Source organism: Amphibalanus amphitrite, unplaced genomic scaffold (genome assembly GCF_019059575.1).
Source record: "Amphibalanus amphitrite isolate SeventyFive unplaced genomic scaffold, NRLGWU_Aamphi_draft 001602F_arrow, whole genome shotgun sequence".
Classification (NCBI taxonomy): Eukaryota; Metazoa; Arthropoda; class Thecostraca; order Balanomorpha; family Balanidae; genus Amphibalanus; species Amphibalanus amphitrite.
Window position 1 is genome coordinate 118705 of NW_024883095.1, and position 16130 is coordinate 134834.

General features: G+C 50.1%; 2 protein-coding genes across 3 annotated transcripts; one reads left to right on the top strand and one right to left on the bottom strand.

Moving 5' to 3' along the window:
* The first annotated feature begins 2817 nt into the window (after positions 1–2817).
* Positions 2818–12752, top strand: LOC122374093. 2 transcript variants are annotated; one of them, XM_043352636.1, is made up of 7 exons: positions 2818–2929; positions 9469–9557; positions 10180–10270; positions 10616–10700; positions 11165–11338; positions 11552–11666; positions 12057–12752. In XM_043352636.1, the coding sequence occupies exons 2-7, from the start codon at positions 9512–9514 to the stop codon at positions 12251–12253; spliced, it is 708 nt and encodes a 235-aa protein (XP_043208571.1). In that variant the 5' UTR covers positions 2818–2929; positions 9469–9511; the 3' UTR covers positions 12254–12752. The 2 variants fall into 2 exon arrangements, with proteins under 2 accessions (XP_043208571.1, XP_043208572.1); XM_043352637.1 differs by lacking the exon at positions 2818–2929 and adding an exon at positions 8081–9262.
* A 664-nt stretch (positions 12753–13416) lies between these two features.
* LOC122374094 (superoxide dismutase [Cu-Zn]-like) lies at positions 13417–16018 on the bottom strand (the record flags this gene model as incomplete). The annotated part of the gene is made up of 2 exons (XM_043352638.1): positions 13417–15465; positions 15902–16018. Coding segments are annotated over 2 exons (261 nt in total), but the record flags the coding sequence as incomplete, so codon positions are not given.
* Between the last annotated feature and the right edge of the window lie 112 nt (positions 16019–16130).

Genomic DNA, 16130 nt, shown 5'->3' on the forward strand with positions numbered 1-16130 from the left:
TCACTCGATGACCTAGGACCTTAAAATTGGGTATCATCGGCTTCCTCTCGTCACGAGCAACACGCTCGTTTTTTTCCGCGAAGCTCTAGCTCGATCAGGGGCCAAACGGCAAGGGGGGGGGGGTCCAACCCCTTGCCCCTACACATTAGAAGCTGGCAAACGCCGCACACATGCGAGGGTTTTAAAATCGGGTATGGGTCGCTGCATTTCCTAACGGCGCACGCGTTCGGCTCTTGCGAGACTCTAGCTCAATTAGGAGCGAAACGGTGAGGGGTATCCCTCGACCGTAGCGTGTAGAGAAAACCAGTGAAAGTCGCAAAATAGTTGTTCAGTGTTGGACGATCATTCGAAATGCGACCGTCATAGTGGAAACGCCATAACCTACGCAGGAGGAGTGAGCGGAAGTAAGTGCAGAAGCAGTGCGTGCGTACTGCCATTCATTGGGCCCATGACACATTCCGCAAAAATGCGATCACCAACGATTGCCAATGTTGAAAAAGCTTTTCAGACGCACGGCAACAGTCACTAGGCACTCATGGCTTCATTTAAGTCTGACAACTCTTCATTTTGTGTCTATTGAAACAGACTTCGGGGCCAGTCGCTGAATGGATATTTGAAAGCGCTTCTGTATTGAAAAATAAGCTTTACATTTCGTTTGGATTTGTACGGTATGTGGACGGAGGGGTGGGGTGTTTTGGGGTCACGGAAGATTGATGTTTGACCGAACGGGCCATCTAGGGACATTTGCACCGCAGTTGATAGTGCTCGGTGCAAGAACCCGTGATTTGGGGTGTGTCTGGACGTTCGATAAACAAACACCCCAAGTCCGCCCCACCCCCCACCCCCGACCCAGCCGGGGCGGGGTGCCAGGCACAGGGTGGTGCGGTGGACCTGTCCTAGGCTAGGTTCATCAGTGCAAAGGCGGCTCCAGGACGACCATTACGGCAATTTCATGACTCGCTCACTCAAAAGTATTTTTCTTTTGCGCTTCATTCCCGATGCACGCACATACGCTAATGAACACAAATATCAAACAGAATATAACAATATAATTGAAAACGGTTTGGGATGAAATTATTTACGTTTTGCTGGGCTGACCTGATATGACCTTTGGTGACCCTTGGGGAAAAGGCTATTGACAGACTATGTCAACGTATTTAGGTGTTGTTTTTATCCGCTGGGACTGAGAGCGTGAGATGATGTTTTTCGTACTCCAGCGTAGATGGGTAGCCATACGGCTGCCACGGTTGACAGTGATGACATCAGTCATCTTTTCCGGGGTTCGAATCCCCGTATAGCCCAAATCTTTAACGAACTTGCAAAAGATGAATGATGTCATCACTGTCAACCGTGGCAGCCGTATGGCTACCCATCTACGCTGGAGTACGAAAAACATCATTTTATGTCAACGTATGTAGAACACTGATGTATCCGGCTAGGGTTAATGCATTAAGGTCGCCTAGCCCTGTTTACTTTCTTTATAAACATCCCACATTCTCTTCGCCTGGAGCCGTGTGTCTGAAGATATCCCTGCAACATTTCACACAAAGAGCACAAGGTTCATTTAGGAAGCATCAAGCCGCAGGGTGTTTCCGATTAATTAGGATAAAACACTGCAGGAGATAGTTGTTTACAGTTATTGCAGGTCCAGATGGCTTACTTAATGCGTAGTTTGACTCGACGTCGACTCTGTTCACTCGCTGAAGTGATGCACACATTGCACAATGCGCACACTTTGCGTGACAGACGACTGACTGTTCTCGAGTCAGAAATATAATAAGTAATCAAATAACTCGCACTAGTGTTTAACTGTTGTATTACCTCAAGATTAAAAACAATTGGCTCAAAGCAGCCATAAGTTTTATAAATTGCGCTATGCATAGCATTATCGATATAAGTGACTCCGTATGAACTAATACGGGAAACAGTACATAACGTCGAATGCAGCGACTGGTGCTCAGTTGGTTACCTTGTAGGTATCCCTGATTCCAGTTCACTGCCTTGTGCGAAAATTGCCCAATCATTGGCATGGACCAGTATTTCTATTTTCTCTGCTTGAGTACCTAATTACCTTCGCATATGGTATAGGCGTAATCCTTTAACCCTCTTTTATTCCAATAAAAGTTTTCATTTTCTTCATAAGCACCACACAGCATCTTGAGATCAAGTGACCCACGCACTTCACCGCCTGGCACTTCTAATGTTTATTTAATTGTCACGATATTCATCCCGCCGTGAGGTGGGAGTGTGTAGATGGGTAGAGTGGAGGAGCGTCGGTAGAGCCCGGGAGCCGGGTCGGCGGGGGTCGAGGACGCTGACCTTGGGCCGACCCCGGGCGGCCAGTCGTGTCTGGGCGGGTCAAAGGTCAACGAAACACGCTACCGCCGAGCAGGGGAAAAGAACGCCGTGTCTGTCCATGCTGTAACATGGGTGGACTCAACTGGACTCAGTGGAATGCTAACGAGGAAAGAAAACAACGGACATAAAGGGAAAATCTGAGCTCACCATCGTGTGTCACGAATCCAAAATCAACCAAGCTAAATCTAAGCCCAAAGGTTACATATTTTGTCTAAGTCGCGTCATTATTCACACATTAGAAATATTGTTTATAAAGCATGACGTCATGAGGACATTTTCGAGCCTCATCATGGCACGCCCCTCCCATATTTCTGCATTCCCATCACCCGGAACCACCTAACCACCGTTGTCTAACTGCTGAATGTTAATGAGCCCTCTCACGAGGGTGTTTATGCAAAACACGCCACGCGCTGCCCCCAATGTCAAGGACTCCATCTGTGCGCCTGCGCGCTGGTGGGCGGTCTTTGGTGCGAATGGTGGGAGCGATGGTCCAGCTCAGGTGCGACCAACGGTACCTGTGTTGGGAGGGCGGAGGAAGACGGCTGACAACGGCAGTACTGCTGAGATCAAGGTGAGATCTGCCGCAGTGAGGTTGTAGCGGGTGCAACAGCGCTCCGTTGCTAGCGACGGCGCCGTAGCGTGTGCAACCCAGCGGCGGCGTCGTAAACTAGTAAATCCTTTTGATGCACGCAGATGTCAGTGATTGATTGACACATATGTCTTGTGATTGTTTTCTGCCTTATATGTTATCTCTTGTAACCGTAGCTGTTGTATTGTCACGCCTTAAGAGGGTAATCTAGGAGCGCAGGTGTGGAGTAATTTTTCTTTGTCCAACTGTCACTATAATTTGTAATATTACCATTTAGACGCTGAAACTACCTATGCAAGGTAGCCTTGCTAGAAATATAGTGTGCCAATTTTTGTTCAATAAATCAGTACGATCCACGATCGGTAACTCGTTCATCCTAGTCAAGCTCAGAGCTACCGACACGGGCCCACATCGGGAGTCTCCTCCTCCCTTGGAGTTGTGTGGTGCCGACGGTGGCGGATGGTAGTCTCTGCCTTGACAATCCTTTCACTCCCTCTCACAACGAGAGGTGAACTACTAGCGGTATACACTGCTAGCGGTTCAAGTGGCGACCGGCTACTTTCAGCCGTGCCACATTGGTGACACCCGACTCTGGACTCACCTGCCAGACACTTACTCCTGGCCGTCTCACTGGCCCCGCTGTGGTACGGACCACTACTGGCCTTCTCACCTGCCAGACGGCCACTTCCGGACTTCCACCTTCTTTCGCCGCGGTGCGGACCCCCAAGGCACGCAGGATCCGCCGCGGCACGCAGGATTCGCCGCTGAATGGGGGTACGCCATCAACACGCCAGCGGATTGTGATGCCTTCCCGGACCTCTGTAACGCAGCGAGCGTAGTGGGCAGCGGCCAGGTCCGGGATGAGCAGTGCGTCGTCTCGGGCTCTCAGTGTACAGTGTTAACCCCCGGACCACGGTAGCGCAGCGAGCGCAGTGGGCAGACGAGTTGCCGGTCTGGGGACGCGGCGCGGTACGGTGACGTGTACACCATGCCCGTGATGGAGGGCGACACCTCGCAGGAGGCTGCGTCGGCCGACACTCCTGCCACCACGGCTGCATCGGACGAGCGGGCGCGACCGCTTGCTTCATTCAGACTGCCGGCGTTTGCCCCGGACGAGGCGGACCTCTGGCTGCTCCAAGTTGAATGTGCGTTCGACGTGGCTGGCATTGCCGATCCCGTCACAAAGTTCAAGCTGCTGGTGGCAAATCTGCCTACCAACGTGGCGGCCCAAGTACGGGACGTTATCGTCAGTGCACCAGGAGACTTCGACGGGCTGTGCACTGCCCTCCGCCAGCGCCTCGCCCAGTCCCGTGCCAGCCGCCTCGAGGCCCTGCTCCGGCATCAACAGCTCGGCGACAGGTCGCCTTCCCAGCTTCTTCGCGATATGAGAGGACAACTTTCAACGGCTGGCGACTCGTCGGTGGACAGTGGCCTACTGAGGACCCTGTTCCTCCAGCGGCTGCCGCAGTCCGCCCGCGCCGCTCTCTCGCTCCTGCCGGAGGCCACTCCGCTGGCAGAGCTCGCAGAGGCGGCTGACCGCTTCCTGGAGGCGTCTCGGCCCACTGGCGCCGTCTCCGCCGTCGGTGCGAACTCCAGCCCGGCTCCTGCGGCCACGACTGGGGACGGAGATCTAGCTGCCGCCATCGCTTCCCTGTCCGCCGTCATCAGCCGGCTGGACACCTCCCATCGGCGGTTGGAGGGGGCAGTTGCTGGTCGCCGCTCGCGGCCAGGAACGCCTAGGCGTGGCTCCCGGTCGTCCTCGCCCTCCCGCGACGAGCGGGAGGATTACTGCTGGTACCACCGCACCTACGGAGCGCGGGCCCGAAAGTGCACTGGGCCGTGTGCGTGGACGCCGGCGGGAAACTCGGAGGCCTGAGCCGGCCTGCGCCTCCCGCATCAGGCCCGACACCGGACTTGGCGCCGCTCTTTTATGTGCACGATACTAAATTGAACTGCCGATTCTTGATAGACACTGGGGCCCAAGTGAGTGCCCTGCCTCCTCTCGCGCTCCCGCGAGGCGCAGTGCTAGCCGCCGGACAGGCTCCCCGACTGACCGCGGCCAATGGCTCCAGCGTGCCGGTCATCGGTCTGTTTGACCACTGTGTGACTTTGGATGGTGGCTCGCCTCTGCCGTGGCGTTTTGTGGTGGCCAAAGTCGGCGTGCCCATCCTCGGCGCCGACTTTCTGGCCCATCACCACCTCTCGGTGGATGTGAGGAGGTGCACGCTGTGTGAGGACAATGGAACTGTCAGAGCGAGGGGCACCACTGCAGTAGTGTCCTCTTTGGGTCTCCGACCCACTGCCTCGCCCTACCAGTCGATGCTGGCGGAGTTCCCGGGCGTCACGGCCGACACCTCCCGTCCGCTTCCGGTACGCCATTCGGTGACGCATCATATCGTCACCACGGGCCCGCCCCGGAAGTCACGCCCTCGCCGTCTCGCTCCTGACCGGCTTGCTGTCGCTCGCCGAGAGTTCGACAAGCTCTACCGGCTCGGCGTCATCCGCCCGTCACAGAGCAGTTGGGCTGCGCCGCTCCACCTGGAACCGAAGGCCACTCCTGGCGAGTGGCGCCCGTGCGGGGATTACCGGGCTCTCAACGCTGCCACCGTCCCCGACCGGTACCCTCTCCCGTACCTCCAGGACTTCGCCTCTCAGCTGCACGGCTGCTCCATCTTCACCAAACTCGACCTCCACCGGGCCTACAACCAGATACCCGTGGAGCCGTCCGACGTGCCGAAGACCGCTATCACCACACCCTTCGGCCTGTGGGAAATGGTCCGCATGCCCTTCGGCCTGCGTAATGCCGGCCAGACCTTCCAACGCTTTATTGACGAGGTCTTGCGCGACTGCACCCACTGTTTCGCATATGTCGATGACATACTGATCGCGAGCTCGTCGGAGACGGAGCACATCGGACACGTGCGAAAAGTGATCCAACAGCTGGACGCGTACGGCGTGGTACTGAACGTCCACAAATGCGTCTTCGGCGTTCCGCGGCTGAACTTTCTGGGACACGACGTCAACTGTGACGGCATCGCCCCACTGCCGGACCGGGTGGCAGCCGTCCGGGACTTCCCGCTGCCTCGCACCGAGCGCGACCTTCGGCGTTTCATCGGAATGGTAACTTTTTACCACCGATTCATGCCCGACGCCGCCGCCCTGCTTCGCCCTCTGCACCGGCTGATCACACAACGCAACGCCAAGAGCGCTCGGCCCGTCCGTTGGACTGACGAGGCCCAGTCGACCTTCACCGCCGTCAAGGCGCGCCTGGCGGACACCACCCGACTGGCACACCCTCTGCCAGGTGCACCACTCAGCATCCAAGTGGATGCCTCGGATGTCGGCGTCGGCGCGGTCCTACAACAGTTCGTGGACGGCTGCTGGACACCGCTGTCCTACTTCTCCAAGACGCTCAAGCCTGCCGAAACGCGCTACAGCACTTTCGGGCGCGAGCTGCTGGCCTGCTACCTCGCCATCCGGCACTTCCGCCACAGTGTCGAGGGCCGGGAGTTCATCCTGTTCACAGACCATCGACCCCTGGTGTCGGCTGTGGGGTGCAGCTCCGATCGTCACACTCCTCTCGCCCACCGCTGACGCCGCCGTATGACGGTCCCTTTCGCGTGGTGCGCCGTTCAACCAAGACTGTCACCGTGTTCCGTAACGGTCGTAATGATACTGTCTCGCTGGACCGTGTCAAACCCGCCTTTCTTGATGCGCCGACTGCTACTCCGAATCATTGCGACCCGCCCCGTGACGCGCCGGGCCCCAACACTGCGGTGCCAGGTTCGGGACCTAAGCTCCTACTCCCATCCAAGACTCCACGCCGACCCATCGAGTCCGTTCCGTCCACTGCGGTCCCTGTACCTCCTGCGCCCTCCCCTGCCGACGGTCCTCCTGCGCTCTCCCCTGCCGACTGTCAGTCAGCGGCGGCGGCCGGCTCGTCGTGCCCGCCTGGTGCCATGCCGGCGGCGCCTCCGCTCCGCCCTGCCCTCCGTACCCGCTCCGGTAGAGAAGTCCGCCCGCCTCTCCGGTTCCGACACGTCACGTTCCTCTCCGTTCCCCAGTGACGTGTCTAGGGAGGGGGTATACTGTAGCGGGTGCAACAGCGCTCCGTTGCTAGCGACGGCGCCGTAGCGTGTGCAACCCAGCGGCGGCGTCGTAAACTAGTAAATCCTTTTGATGCACGCAGATGTCAGTGATTGATTGACACATATGTCTTGTGATTGTTTTCTGCCTTATATGTTATCTCTTGTAACCGTAGCTGTTGTATTGTCACGCCTTAAGAGGGTAATCTAGGAGCGCAGGTGTGGAGTAATTTTTCTTTGTCCAACTGTCACTGTAATTTGTAATATTACCATTTAGACGCTGAAACTACCTATGCAAGGTAGCCTTGCTAGAAATATAGTGTGCCAATTTTTGTTCAATAAATCAGTACGATCCACGATCGGTAACTCGTTCATCCTAGTCAAGCTCAGAGCTACCGACACGGGCCCACATCGGGAGTCTCCTCCTCCCTTGGAGTTGTGTGGTGCCGACGGTGGCGGATGGTAGTCTCTGCCTTGACAATCCTTTCACTCCCTCTCACAACGAGAGGTGAACTACTAGCGGTATACACTGCTAGCGGTTCAAGTGGCGACCGGCTACTTTCAGCCGTGCCACAAGGTCACTTGAAGCGTATCATGTCACGATACGCGACGTGTAGTTTGGCATTAGACTAATTAAAGTAGTTTTTATTACGTTTTTTGTGTTCTTATGTAATGGCACCGTATTGTTTCGTATGGGCTCAAGCTTCGCTTGAGCTATCTTGTTCAACCTACTTGAATGAAAAGCAGACGATCATTTTCTCCTTGTCAAAATCCTACGGCATTGATAGCGTTGGGTTAAGTTTTGACCTTTTAGGCCTGTGCAGTGGTTCACTTATGACATCATAGGTCAGTGACCTAACCTGACCTGAAAATGCAATTAGTGTCATAAGATCGGCTTGAAGCGGAGGTCCAGTGTGCCGATTTCAGCTCTCAATGGGCAGTGCGTTCCGAGCAATAGCGAAAAACGCCGGGAGGCGGCACCCGACACTCTCGACTGAGGGGGTAAATGAGGCAATCATTGTACCGGAAGTTCCCGAAAGCAAACGAATTTAAAAGCCGTATATTTTGCGGATAACACGTTGCACATGTTAAAAAACACATGAGCATATCAATAACAAATTCGAATGCAACACATTGCAAATAACCGGTGAGTGAGCGGGCCAGCCATGAACTTCTTGAACAGAGATGAGGTGATCCCACACCCACTCTCGGGCTGCCCTGGCCATATGTGCGCTGTAAGCTCAAGCGAGTCTGCTTCTCGCGTTCAGTCAACGTCTAGTGGATTGAAACTTGTGCGGAATGAGTTTGCCGTCGGCTCTGACGGGCCTTGCTCTGACCAGTCTTTAAAGTGTAAGCTGTCGTCTTGAAGTTCTTGGCTCAGACATATCATGGACTTGTTTGAACTGCGCTCTAGGACATCTGTATCTTCTTTACTCAGTAGGTGCGCTTGTTGCACGTTTTCTGCCGCTTTTAGCCTTGTTCAGGTTGTAAACACTTCCGGTTAGCATAAACTTCTTGACTATGGCCAAAATTACGTTGCGTGATGGGGCTTTGCGTGCTTTGAAGTGACTGCGAAACTTCCGCTGAGTGAGCACGATTGAGTTCGTTTCAAAGTAAAATTGTACCATCTTTATTTTTTCGCTGGTTTCGTAGGGTTTCATATTTTCAAGTGCTGGTACTTATCAGCATTCAATTCTAACAAATCTAAATATATAATTCAATATGCTCTCAATTCAAAATACCCTGATGCTCCGGGCTAAGGCCATATAGAGGCTGTGGCAAGGCTGTGGTATTTTGGTATTTGCTCCGGGCCTAGCCTTGGCCTATATATGGCCTTGGGGCCTAGACTCCGGGCCTTGAATCAAGGCCATTGCTCCGAGACAAATTTCCGCAAAATATTTTTTTATGCAAATGCACGTGTTTTTTATTAAGGAGTTGACACCTCTGCTTTGAAAGAAAATTCATTTGTTTTCTTTTCTTTTAGGATCAATGAGCATCATGGAAAGTAGCGAGGCCATGGCCCATTGAGCGAGCATAGCGCTACAGTGGTAAAAGCTGCAACTCATTTTGTTTATCACCGTTTATTATAATTTCTAAGCTTACTATCCCTCGCCAGAACTATCAATATACTTTATAAGCTGAGCGGGGAGGTTTCAGATACGGAAACTGTTTTGCTGCCGAGTCACTTCCTCTAAAGTGAGACAAAGTGGCAATAAGGAATCACAAAAAGGTACGCAAATAAGAAAACTCATTCAAATAGCATGTTTAAACTGCAAGTTCATTACACCTCAAAACTGTAATATTCATAGTTTTTATTGTTTTCACCCTGGATGATGTCCAACATATATCATTCATTGTCTTGTATTCCAAATTCATCGTTTCCATTGATTCAAACGTTCACACATGGTAACTATTGGTGTCTCTCGTTTGTTTCAGGTCCCGTGATCAGAAGCAATAGGCCGGTGTCGCGCTGGGGAAGATGGTTTCTTCGCTGTTCTTCCTCGCCGTCTGCTGCAGTCTTTGCGGTGCGACTGAATGATAGACGCCGCGCACAAGTCGGTGGTGGTGGTGGTGATGACAAAAAGAAAGTTACAAGTACTTGTTTGTTCATATCGTAAATACCTACTCGTAAAACACAGTTTTTTTTTTGCTATGGAAACCGAGTTATTTTATCCCGTAGTCTTCTCTTCGTGAGTCAAAGTCACATGGATCGAATGATCCTGCTCATTTCGACAAGGGTTGCGTATTTTCTTTTCAGTTATATCGGGAAAACCTATAAACGTACACTGGAAAATATCCATCCATTTTGACACTAAACATACACATTAGCGTATGCGTCCGATGTTGTGTTCGACGAACGCTGTTCGTTTGTACTCGAGTCGAGCATGGCTTTTCCGGTTATTTTGCCGACCTCGCTGCCTGCTTAGTTTATCTTTGAGCACTGAAAACTTCGACGGTCACTGAAAAAGGATCAGTTCTACAAATGACAAATGAGTAGACACTGGAGTTATTGCAATCACTTTTGTCAGATGTCGTCTTTTGTCAGATCACCCCCGGCCAAATTATCCATTCTCCCCTACGCACATATTCAACCGTTCCTGCCTATACGGTTGCTCTATTCTATTCTCACTCTCTATTCTATTCCAGTGTTAGCACGCGGCCAGTCGTCAGCTGACGAATTTCGCTGTGAGTCAGCTGGCTACCACGAGGACCCCAACAACTGCGCACTGTTCTACCGGTAAGGAGCAGAGGCGATTCGTTAATGAGGATGGCGTAAATAAGTAAACAGCTCAAGGCCCATAGCGAGCTGTGCGTAAAAAATCGAATAAAACCGACAAAAATGGCTGTGTTAGCTGACGAATACTTTTTTGGAACCATTAGCCGCGTTTTCTGAGGTATATTCTTTTCGTCTGCCATTGAAATGCGGACGTCCGCAAAATGACCTTCGTAATCGGCGTGCCCTAAAGCCCCAAAAAACAATTGTTGGAATGCAGTTCCAGGTGAAGATAACTGCGAAATGCAGTCGTGTGCCATTCTGCGTGTTTTGCTATCTCCGATCAGTGACTGTATGCTGCATTTTCAGATGCATTTCATTCTGGGGAGGCAAACAACTCCGGAGAGTATCGTTTTCCTGCAAGGAACCCACCGTGTATGACGCCAATCTCAGTGTACGTTCAACATGGCGGATTGGTGTTTCCAACATGGCTCTAGATTAGATAGTGAATCATAGAGAACAAGCATGGATAGGTAATCGGCGCTAGAATGAAAGCTTGCAATGCTTGGTGTAATTATTGGTATGAAATGGTTGGTAATTTATGGCTGTTAGTCGCTTGATTTATTATAACCTTCCACTTGAATCGCGTGAAGGTATGTTAAAAATTGTATTTTTACCTTTTGTAGCTTTAGACGTGACCGCCGGTATTCTAAGAAAAACGTTCGGCTGAAGCCCCATAACAGCCTGTGATAAACTTCAGGCATCAAATTGTCGCGAACGGATCGGATAGGCGCGGCAGCCACGATGAATGAGCCCTGTTGTGTTGATTGACCACCAGGTAATCGTCCACATTATGCGACTACTCTTTTACCCCATTCGATATCCGTTTTCTGGCGGTATATTTTGTATTGCCCACAGGTTTGCCAGTTTCCATGGCGACTGAAGCCGCCGTGTGTAAAGAACACGGATGGAATCTGGGTGCGGGAGTCGCGGCTACCGACGGTGCTGCCACCTACCGAAGCGCTGCCAAACATCACGGTGGTCGAGCTGGGGTCGCCCGATTACGTGCCGTCACCACCGCCCAAATACCGGGTCAGCTGGGACTGGTGAAGTCATATTTTAATCAGATCTTATCGTCTCATTAGAAAGTAAATTGTGTAATCATACGACAATTTCCATGAATTTTGTGTCGAGCTTATAACGCGCCTTTCATCGAAGTTACACCAAGGTTTCAGGCCTCGCGAACGCTATTGGAAGTGCGCGGAGGCTGGTCTAGGTACTAATGGTGCGTGCCTTTCTCTGCAGGTGGCAGCAGGGAGCCCCTACAACTGCCCTGGCCCGGGCGAGTATTTCGCTGATATACCGGACTCCTGCGTATTTTACTATCAGTGCCTCGAGATAGAACCCGGCGTATTAAATGGTAATTTGACTTGGTGCTCAGTATAGGCTATAGAAACCTTTGGATGCTGGGACCTAAGCCTGCACATGTAGGCCCGAAAAGGTTATAAAGTGAAAGCGAATCTTTAACTGGATTCGTTTCGTTACTCATAAACTGGGTTCTCGGGTGTAATATTGCAATCGGATTTATTCTTCAATACATCACGCACTTTTAGTCGCTCTGTCATTACGACCTTGCCTTGTCCAATAAAAAACAATCGATGATTATGGGTAATCACTCGTGACTCAACAGTCAACAGTCTTTGTATGAATCACTACAGCACCGTACTTAGCTGGTCACTAATCACTGACAGGACAGGTAACATGCCTTTTTTCCAACTGTGACAGTTATCTTTTTTCGCCCCCTCCGCAGCCGAGCTGCACCGCTGTCGGTCAGGTGAAATCATCACATCCACCAGCGGCGGCTGTATCAGACCCTTCCCGCTACCGGACTGCGCCGAACTGCCGGAGGAGACCCTCAGAGCCCGCGGCCTGCCGCTAGCTCCGGAGAGTGGGAGCAGACTGGACGATGAGAGGGATTTCTACCTGGAGCTGGAGTTTAAGAAGTGAATGCTGGTCGCGGAATGGCGGGGAGGTCTTTAGGTCTGTCTCTTCTGAGACAGACTGTTGATATGTGAGATGGTCTTCTTGTCTGATATTGTCTGTTAGCCTCTGTCTGTTTTGTGTCTGAGCTGCCTGAGACTGTTGTGCGAAAGTGATAATGTATGTCTCATTGGATAATGACTTAAACCAGTCATGTTGGGAAATGATGGGCTTCGTTTGAGCCATCGAGGACCTCAAGTAAGGCATAATTTTCTCGGGAAAGTTCTTATCTTTCCCGAGATGTGAGCTGCTCTAGTGATTACTAAGCTTGATATTAGCCTAAGCTGAGATAAAGCTTTCATGATTGAGCTGGAGCCCTGAAACAGCTGAGGCTGCCTTTGGACAAATGTTGTACATATAATTGTGCTGCGACGAGTCGAAAGACATGGTAACTCGCATCGAGGCGTGAGTTCAGCTAGTTGAAAACATTACTTTGTGGTTTGAGATCAATAAAGTGCGGAATTTACGAGTGCTGACTGTTCATGACATGTTGAAATGGAGATAGGTGGTAGCACTTTATTCTCAAAACGAGGCTCAGTATGTTATCACGGACAGAAGTACCGCATGCCAGGCGATTTGTTGCCCATCCCTTGTAGGTATTTTGTCCCTCTTTATCACCATTAATGTCTCTATGCTGTTTGATAATTTGTAATATTGCTTCCAAGGGAAACATCACCGTGTCTTCAGGGTGTTTCAGTTCCTTATATTCCCTTCATCTTCAATAGCAAACGATAGTTGCAGCATTGCATCGGTTACATCTGGTTTGTCTCGTACTTTTTACCCGACCTGCGTCAACTAAACTACCCAGTGGCCAGTACCCACACGCTCAAGCTGCCGCTAGTTTGCACCGTTGTCGCCAGATGGCAGTGGTGTCTAGCGCCTGATTATATACTGTACCGCAATGCATACTGGGTGAAGATTTGGAAGTGCTGTCTGAGCAAGGAAGCCACTCTGTTTGTCGTTGATTGAGGGACGAAGCTTACTTTGAGTTACGACGGATCTTTTGACACTGATATATTTTATCGATAGAGCAACCATGACACTGCTTATTTCGAAAAACGAATATGAACAGAACGTATTCTAGTTTATACAATCAGCTCGATCCTAGCCGGATGGTCTTCACAGTTTTAGCTCAGACAACGATTGACGCGGAGCGAAACGTGCACTGCATCACTTATGAGTTCCACAAACTAATACAATATCCTACACTTGTACTGAGAACCGTCTGAGGACTTAATTGTGTCGTTACGAGCTAACGATCTTCAGCGAATCCCCGTCTTACGTAAGTGGCTCCGCCTTGTATAGAAAGAGAAACCCCCCGATACCTCTATGATTTGTGCATTCAGGCATAAATGTATGCTCAGAACAGCACAAATTTGTCGAGACGAAAATGTCATTGACAGCAGCTATTACTCTCGTATTTCATTTATTTGCGCTTCCGATGCTATTTCTGCAGCCTCTGAATGTAATCATTAGAGCATAATGAAACTAAGATTTCTGTTGTGTATTACCGAGGTGATATGTTCGTTCAAATACATATGGTACCATTTGTGTTTTCTGGGATTCTGTGAAGTATTCTTCAATCATCATGCGTTAATTATTCAAATGGACACAACGTCGTCTAAGAGGTGGGGAAAAATTGGTAGGTACTGAATCATAGGGAAAAGAAACACGACCCTGTATTTCCAATGTGTATTTCAATTTAGACATAAAATAGATGTCACCGTTAGCACTTGCCTTTTACAGGTGACAAAGTAAAAAGGACTGTTAGTATTTACATATGCAAACCACTTGTGGATATCGCGAACTGTTACAAGCCTACCTGCTTTTGTTTCAAATACAAACGCCATTAGCACTTCCGCAAAGAACTAGATAAATAAGCGCGCATTACAAACAAAGTGTCTGTTGAGCATAGGTCGCAATAATAGAGCGTAATACATCTAAACGTACACGACAGACGTTTGTTAATACTATTTACAACTAGTCTGTATTTTTAAGTTAATCGACATCAATTCAATGGAATCGTCGGCTTCAAACGAAACCTCTATTTCTGGGAAAATGCACGCAAAATGCACCGATATCAATGCAGCGAAATAAACACAAACTATCAAATAAAGCTTAAAACTAGCCACAGATTCCGGATAATATAAATGCGTCAAGCTATGGTTGTATGCTTATCATGTTATGTAATATATTTACACGGCAATATGGGTGCCATTGACCTTGAGAGAGTGGGCACCAAAGCCACCAACTCATAAATGTAGTGACCACCCTCAGTGACCACCTTCAGTAAGCACAAAAATGAAATAAATAATAAAATAAAGTAATACAAACATAGATAAAAAGAATTGCCGGCAGAAAGCGACGTGATCGATTTTCATGAATTACCATGTGGAGTAAGGCTCATCTCTCACTTGTTCTGCGCTTAAAAAGCGACTCATAACTCCACTCACAAAGGGCTATATGACGTCATACAAATATACCAGCCAAAGGGGATGTACCCATAGCGTTAAAACAAATGAACTTACTTATAGCTGGGGAAAACAATGGCGCACAGAAGATGGGAGAGAAACGATAAAAGATGCAAAAACCTCAGTGGCAGACAGAAGTTTCCGGAGTATTCGAAAGAACGGAATAATAGCCGTAAGACGCCATTAGTTCCACATATCATCCGTCATTTCATGCCTTTGAACTTATGATTGACTGATGAGCACACATCACTTCAGAACGGTTACACACCACACATCATTTATAAGAAGACACTCACAACTCACATCTCGCTTACATCTCATCGATAACACCGTACATTTATACGTTGATAAAACGTTTCTTTTTATCCTTCACAATACGATATCTCCAGAACTTCTCGCATCAACATCGACATTCGACACGACATGCGGCAGTCAACGTCATCTACAAGTCTGAAGACGTCAAATTTGATGATAACGCAGCATCAGATGTGGCATCAACATCAAACGCGAGCCCGACGTCCTCGTGAGACGTATGACGTCACTCGTCACATCACATCAGTGACGTCAGACGGCGCCTATGATGCAGCAGGCCAGCCGGGCGCCGGCGTGGCCGGTGGTTTTGCTGTCGCTCTGCCCTCCCAGGCCGAGGTCGTCCTCCCCGGAGTGAATGACCAGAGAGCGGCCAAGGATGTTCCCGTCGCCCGCAAACTGGAGATGGGCAGAGGCAGTCAGTCAGCTGTGTTTGAGTTAATTAATGAAGATAGCCACGCTAGCTGCATAAACGCACAGCATCAACACTAAAATATGTATAGCTAGCACAGCAAATTTAGACTGAGCAGCTCAGACAAAACGACATAACTCAGCTAGATCAGTTGAGAGCAGCGTTGAGTACAGAGACTATTGAGAAGAAATCTTCAAACAAGTATATAGAAACTATAAGGTAACTATTAAAAAAAAACATTTTCACGCCCATAATTTTCATACATATAATTTTTTCGATAAATATGGTGAACCAGACTACGAAGAAGTTCACCTTCAGCTCTCCAGTTCACCAGTCAGCCTCCCCTCTTCACCCCCCCCCCCAATCCCAGCCGCCTCTGTTGTTCCCCGCTCCCCCTTATCATCTCCCCCCCCTAACACCTACCCGTATGCGGCTGTCCCTAATGTTGACATTAGCCACCTGATTGGCATCGGCCTCGATGTTACCCAGGTCACCAACGTGCCGATCGTCGGACGACGGTGACCCGTGGGGGGCACCTGGGGTGAGAGGGGACGGGAGGGAATCAGAAGAGAGAGAGAGAGAGAGAGAGAGAGAGAGAGAGAGAGAAGAGAGAGAGAGAGAGAGAGAGAGAGAGAGAGAGATAGCAGAGAGA